The sequence below is a fragment of the Neolamprologus multifasciatus genome, chromosome 17 (genome assembly GCF_963576455.1).
Source record: "Neolamprologus multifasciatus chromosome 17, fNeoMul1.2, whole genome shotgun sequence".
In the NCBI taxonomy this organism is placed as follows: Eukaryota; Metazoa; Chordata; class Actinopteri; order Cichliformes; family Cichlidae; genus Neolamprologus; species Neolamprologus multifasciatus.
Window position 1 is genome coordinate 21,573,246 of NC_140455.1, and position 7,525 is coordinate 21,580,770.

Genomic DNA, 7,525 nt, shown 5'->3' on the forward strand with positions numbered 1-7,525 from the left:
ATCATGTATGAACTTCAGCTGCATTAGAAACAAGCGCAAGAATGCCCGATTAGAAATAGGAAGCAATGGAGGGACTGCTGTGGCTTCAGTGTGACCTTTCCCACTAAGGGGTCAAACTTGTCTAAACTGAACACTGTAAATAAGGCAATAATACATTAGGCCTTTCAATTAAACTTACAATTTGAGTAAGACATTGGTTACTTAAAGGGTTAATCCTAAACTCTAATCTTAATCAGCCGTGTGCTGTGGCAGTGGTGGGGGTTTATGCCCAAACATAAGTCACCTGTATGTCCCTGGCCCTCTCATAGGCCTGGTAGGCCACCTTCTCCTCAATGCTGGCCAGCTCCTGCTTCAGATTGCTGGTCTCGTGCTGGTGCAGCTCCGTCAGGTCATTCAGCTGGTCCTCCAACCGCTCATACCTGACAGACAGAAACACCCACAAACATGCAGAGTAGGTGGAGGCGGAGAGAGCCAAGGAGAGAGAAACAATGCATTATTGAGAGTGTGTGGGCACGTAACAGTACAGCAGTGTATCTGCTGCAGCCGAGCTGCTCAGAGCATTTGCCCTTGGTTGGGGGGTTTACGTGTAAGCTCTGCCGGCTATTTTTAGGCTTTTAATGATGGACTCCTAAACTGTCAAAAGCTCTCTAAAGTTCAACAGCTCATGTAATGACAACGTTAGCTCTGTTAGGAGAGAAATGCTACCATTACTGAAGCACCGAAGTGTAAAAACATCTTCATCCAACAATTATTCCACAATTTTACTTGATACAGATCAGTGATCCTCAAACCTTTTGCCTTCTGAGCAAAAAACCTCTGCTAGCATCCCCCGGTTAGCTTCAAAGCAATGTGTAAACCGCTTTTATTTTGTATTTCGTGTTTATAGTCGTACAAATCGTTGTGCAAATATTCTTGTGACATGACTGCAGCACACATATTCTGACAGTAAAGGATATAAGGAAAAAAGACCCTTCCACAAAACAAAAACAGCATAATTTGTTGAGCAGAAATATTTTACACAGTATAATATTTCTCTTATCTTTCTCAGTTCAGTGTTTTATTGGATTTTCTGATTTAATTCAGAACTCAATAATACAAACAAGTGATTTTACAAGTCATAGTTAATATAGTGGTGATAGCTTCGCAGAGACTCCAAAGATAGCAGTTAAACATTTTAATGTCAGCTCCAGAGATAAATTTATGATTTGTAATATTAGGCTACATAAAATTAACATTTTTATGTTGGCTCTGTGAAGTTTTGTCCAGCCTGAAAAATGCGTCGTAGTCAGGGATTCATTAAGTGAAGGGGAGGATTCACAGTTTGTGTAAGTGAGGCACGAAACTGCATATTTCATCCTCTACTGATTAAATTTAAATTGTGATTTGTTCCCCCTCTATCTCTCCAATTTATGGTGTTGAAATAAATTTTAGATATTAAGAATTGAAATGGGTTTTTAATTACTTGTTTCAGGGGTGTTTAAGGTGTTAACACTGAACTGTTGCTCACTCAAAGACCGAGGGGCTGACTTTATACTAATGGGTATATTTAAGAAAGAAACATGTGAGTCTGTGCCCTATTACCTGTAAAATGTTCATGGAAGAGTATTTAACCATCATGTGTGGGTAACAATATTCTCCTCTCCCAGAACTACACAAAATATTCTGTTTTGATCTGTGACGCAAAAAAGAAACACTAAAAAAAAAATCTTTCCACAGTGAGAAACAATCTGTCCTCAGTACCAGGGAATAAAAACAAAAAACAAATCCTCTAAAGCTCCTTATAAGCAACCAAATGTCATTTTATTTTTCTTGCACCTTAGTTTAGGAGATTTTTCTTTTCTTCAAATACTATATTTTTGGCATTTCTCATTTTAATGCTGGTGTCAGTGGAGATGTGAAGCATTTAAAAATAGTACTGGCGCACACAAGCTTTCCCCCCTAAAACCTCCCTAGAAATCACGAAAAAAAGAGCAGAAAACAGAAAAAAGATTTTTTTTTTCTGGGAGAAAAGCCTTCCTTAGACTCGTGATGCTGTGCTCACCTGTATCGCTCCTCCTGCATCACCTGCGTGAAGTAGTTGTAGTCTCGTTTAAACTGTGTGTTCAGAGTCTCCATGTCCTCTGCCAGCTGCGCTTGAGCATCCCTGATGTCCCGCACCATGTCCAGCACCTCCACTAGGCGCCCGCTGGAGTCTGACCTCCCTGGCCCCCCTGACCCCGCCCCCGATCCTCCTGCCGGGTTCCCGTTGGAGTCAGCGGATGCAGACGTCCCGGTGGAACACTCATCGTCGCTCTGGTACTTGGTCGCCTTGGCTACTGTGGTAGCGCTGCCACTCAGACCCCTCGCGCCGCCCTCCACCTGCAGCCCTGACCCTGTTTCCATAGAGCTTTTCAGGTGAGCGATGTTGTCAGCGCTGCCAAACTTGTTCCTGATGAGGTTAGCGAACTCCCGCGGTTTACTGAAGAAAAATGGAGGTGAGAGCGACACGCCGGGCCCGATCGTCTTCACCTTATCCAGTGCCTGGTGGCGCCCGGTGGTGCTGACGTCCCGCAGACTGCCCTCCTTGCTGTGAGTCCCGGACTCCTTGCTGCCGCTGTCTTTCTGGTTGTGCTTCCCATTGGTCTCGCTGTCCTTCATGCGGCGGTGGTACTGCTCCAGCTTCCTCTGCAGGCGACCGATGGTCTGCGCAGACTTCTGGTTCTTCTTTTCAAACACCTGCCGTATCCGCGACACCTGCTGCTTGTCGGCATTGTTCATAAGCTTCAGGTACTCGGCCACGTTCTGGTCCCGAGCCGTCTGCTCCACCTTAATCTGCTCCGTCACCTGAAGGCAGAGCCAAAAGGACAGATGTGAAAACAGCTGCTGAAGATTTAAAATCATTTAAGCATGCATGATACCAGCGCTTCTGATTCTTACCGACACCCCGATTTGTTCTATGAGTTTGCTCATCTTTCACACGGGTATGTTAGAATAATATAATGCTGCATGAATACTGACAGCAGCCCTGTTTGTCTTTGAGCTCACTGATACTAATTTAATTTTGCCCCCCCACTTCTGATCGCTAATGATAATTATCCACGAGAAGAGACGTTAACACCTGCTTTTCTTTGTTTGCTTGTGAAGAAGTTATCCTGTGTAAACAGAGCTGGTCTTAAAGGCATCTCTAAACCTCCTCACACGGGCGTTTCCTCAGAACAAAACAAAGTTCCTCCAAGAATTTTAGCCTCCTGTTGCTAAACGGTAGCAGTCAATGTGCCCCTCAGTCATGTGATTGAGTTTATTCCAACCATGGAAAGTTTAAAAATTACCATCTGATACTGATGCTACAGATCAAACTGTTTTCTCTGGTCTGCTTTCATTCACTGTATTTGTTTCTTTGTGTATATTCCTGACTGTGAGCAGCAGTTCATCACATTGTAATAATAATTTCACTGTTAGGTTATTGTTGAAGTCTCAAAATACTTTTGCTTGGATAAACCAGTGAATATACAGCACGCAGCACGAGTTCAGCTTAGTCTCTACAGTTGTAAAAAGTTGATATTAAAGTGCAGGATAAGCCTCTACTGTGAAAAACACTTCTAATTTCTAAAGACAGGACTGAGACGAACCTGAGTCGATTTTTTTCTTTCCCCGTCATATCAGAACTGACATTTAAAAGACATTTAGTCCATTACTGGATAAAAACAGCTGCTTCTGTTGCTTCATGTGTCACCAAACAGAGCTAAGGAGATATTTTAGTTTGTCTTTTACTCAAGTGTGGTGCTTGAGTTCTGAGTGCCAACGTGTCACATGTGTACCCACAGCTTTTCAAATTAAACATGATAAATTTACAGACACACACTGAAGCAGGTGTGCGATGTTTTCCTTCTTACCTTGAGGATCTTCTGCTGCAGGCTGTCAATTCCCAGCGCTCCTTTGGTGAAATCCAGACCCACGCCATCGTGCCCAACACCGTCAACCACGTCTAGGTTGGACTCTGAGCCACCGCGGCGAATGGGCACCGGGATGCTGAGGACATCGCAGCCGCTGCGCTCCGCCTGCAGACATAATGATCTGATGAGTGTATATGTTTTTATTTTTTGTGTTGGTCTGTACAATATAAACACAATAACGTGTCAAAAACCACTGTGCTAATTTGTCTTTCATATGACCGACTGGGCCATTCATGGCTTGAAACCCAGAGGCAGACAACAAACTGCCATTACTGATGCCACAAATACTCCCACTGTTGATAATATCCAACTGAGACCAACATTTACTGAGAGTTGGATAATGCTGCATTCAGACAGCATTTCTCAAGTGGAAGTGATGTTAAAAGAAGCTGATGAGACACAGATCTTTACATATTTTATACCCAATACTCATACTGAGCAGGTAGATTAATCTCCATGGTTACCACCTTAGTTTGTAATGATATCTGTGGGACTGCAGTAAACCAGAAAATCGAAATTTTGACCGTCACAACTAGAACAGAGAACTCAAACTCGGCTTCGTTAGGAGCAAACATGCCAAGATTGTTGAGGTATAGAAAATGAAATGGTTCAGTTTAACAGAAAAAGAAATGTTCTTGTTGCATTGCAAATAAACTGTTTCACAAAAAGCTCTGAAAATGCCAACAAAAAACAAAAGTGCAAAAACTACTAGCAAAAATTTGGCTAAAAAAATAAAAAGATCTTAGCCCGTGTAGGCCCATACAACCCATCCTCCTAGCATGAAATTGGCTGCACATAAAAACCTAAAATTGCAAATTAACTAAATTGCACTCAGTGGCCACCTTGATTTAGCCATTTCCTCAACTATCATTAAACTCGCCTCTGCTGCTCCATTACATTGAAATTTAGCTTGAAGGAACCTATTCTGATCTAGCTGCACGCCTCTTTTTCTGGGGCTTTTACTCCTCTGTGGCTCCATCTCTCTGCTGGTGTGTGATATCAAAATGAGGCAAATTCTATTATCTGAAACACACACTCTTTACACATTGTAAAGCAGTACTCAGAATACAGGCTGACCTGTAATTGCCTGCCCTCAGCATCAGCTTTCCTTTTTATATGCCATTTCCTGCTAACTAGCTTGTATGCTTGCAGCTGCAAAGGAGGTTCGCCAGTTTGGCCACAATTTATTAAGAAACCGAAATGTGCATATCTGCGGGCTTGATTAAAATGAGTGGCCTGTGGGTCTTGAGTTTAACACATGAGTACACTTGAGTGACCAAAGTTATTTAATTAAATCACAAGTTAACTGGTTCAAAATCTCTGTACACCTAAATGTGTAACAGGTAACCCGCTTACAATCCCCATCATCCTCGAATTGAATCGCCTCATTATGTGATTACAAGCACACACATGTTAAGAGTTCACCAGTTACTATTCTCCAACAAGATGCTTGAATTCTACCTGGTGTGTGTGTGTGTGTGTGTGTGTGTGTGTGTGTGTGTGTGTGTGTGTGTGTGTGTGTGTGTGTGTGTGTGTGTGTGTGTGTAAGAGTGATTATATGAACATCGTTTTGTGCCTGATGAAGGTCAGTTGAACTGAAACGTTGCGATTCAGTAAAGCACTATTCACAGCTGAGAGACACTCTTTCCGGCTTGTCCTGAGTCTGCCTCCATGTCCTCTCCCAGTTCGACATGCCTGAAACACCTCGCCTCGGAGCCCCAAACCACCCCAGCTGGCTCCTTTTGATGCAAAAGAATAGCGGCTCTACTATGAGCTCCTCGTTCTTTCTCCAAGGCTGAGCCCACACACCATTCAGAGGAAGCTCATTTCCTCTAAATTCTTTCGGTCTCTACCCACAGCTCGTGACCATGGGTGAGGGAAAGCATGTAGATCAATGGTTAAATTGACAACTTTGCCTTTGCATTTGGCTCGCTCTTTACACCAACAAACCAGCACAGTCTGCATCACTGCAGATGCTGCGTGATGACCTCGAGAGACACTGGAACTTGTGCCGAACCCAAAGCAGCAATCCAGCTTTTTCCTCCAAGTCCGAATCCACCTAATTAACCCTGGGAGGTCCAGCCAGAACAGGCCGAATGGGTCGATGCTACTGTGAGGCCACAGCGTGGAAGTCAAAAGTGGAGACTTTGGTGGTCCTATACAGGGTACTCAAGTTGACTCATCTCAGCAGTTGAGATATTTCAGTGTGAACAAAAGTGGTGGGTTAAATGACCAACAAATTGACAGCATGCCCCGCAGAGCTGGTGCGCCGGCGTGCCTAAAATTGCTGTTGAAAAGTACAAAATTGCCTCATTCAAGAGACCAAATGAAAACTCTCATAAGGCACAAATGCACTCTCTGGAGAAAACGGCAGACATTGTTCAGACCCTGCAGACAACTCAGGCTTTGAGGCAAAACTCTGCAATAAAAAAGAAAGAAAACCCGCTGACTGTCGTACACCACTGATTAAAAATGGCAGGTGGACTTATACGATCTCAAGAAAGAAAGAAAACAGATTCCTTTCATATTCTGTCTGCCTTGTGTTTAGTGAGCACACCCTACCATGTTGGCAAAATAAGAGGATCCTTATAGAGGTGCGTACTCAGTATGTAAGAGGCTTTGTGTAGTCAGACTGGAGGGCAGGAAGGCAGGTGATGGGACATTAAAGCACTCGTAAGACCTCACAGTGGTCAGTTATGGGAGCAGCGAGAGCTCCAAACAAGCAGCCCCCGGTGCCTGAAAATCTACTCTCTGCATTGACAAAAGCAGACGATTATGTAAGGCAACCTAAAATATTAGTATGTGGTAACTCTAGTTGCCACGGCAGCAAAGCGCACACACTGTCAGACTTGGCTCTGAAGCACACACACACAAACTGCTGACATACCCCGAGGGCGGGTTTTGTGCCTTTATTCCTGTTGTCTTTGTGTTACGCATGCACAAGCAGAAGACATGACACTGTAATTGTGTCCTGTGGCCTGTAGCCGTGCGGCCAAGTCAGCAATCATTAGCCCAAGCAGTGAAAAACAGTCCTACGGTATGAAACAGCAGCGATTACCATCATTCATGTTATTGAATCGATCTTAATGAAGCTATTCTTTGTGCTACTCCTGAGTACAGATGGCAAACGCCCTCAGAACATCACACATCCAATCAGAGGGGAAAAAATACAGCCAGAACAAAGTTGTGTTGTAAATAAACTGATTTAATTGACACAGAATAAAGAAAAAAGTGCCACTAGTAATCACAGCCTTTGTGAAGAGGGGCATTCTAACACCGGCAGGGGGTAACTCCCGTGGTTGCAAAAAGAAGCCTGGATGTATAGCAGTCTACGAGTTAACTACCTTTGATCTGTGACCTCACTAAAAAATTTCCTGGAGCCAGATTCAATAAGGCGGATTTCCAAAGACTTCCATGATGTTTTTAACCTGGTCTCCTCTGTTTTTTAGGGAAATTTAGTGCTTTATTGAATGGAAACTAGGGAGAGAGCAAGAGGGAATAACATGACAATGAAATGGTCTGGGGCAGAGTCGAACTGATATTTTAAGACCAAAACAGCACCTTCCTGTTTACTAATCTCTCGGGTACGGTCG

General features: G+C 43.6%; 1 protein-coding gene across 2 annotated transcripts in view; it reads right to left on the bottom strand.

Moving 5' to 3' along the window:
• LOC146499345 (transmembrane and coiled-coil domain protein 3-like) overlaps positions 1–7,525 on the bottom strand; it is a 77,541-nt gene that overhangs the window by 3,359 nt on the left and 66,657 nt on the right. For both annotated transcript variants that reach the window (XM_085138621.1, XM_085138622.1), the window contains exons 2-4: positions 3,873–4,037; positions 2,042–2,823; positions 284–419 (exon numbers count right to left, since the gene is read on the bottom strand). In XM_085138621.1, coding sequence (XP_084994747.1) covers positions 284–419; positions 2,042–2,823; positions 3,873–4,037 — 1,083 coding nt within the window. The remainder of the gene's footprint in view (positions 1–283; positions 420–2,041; positions 2,824–3,872; positions 4,038–7,525) is intronic.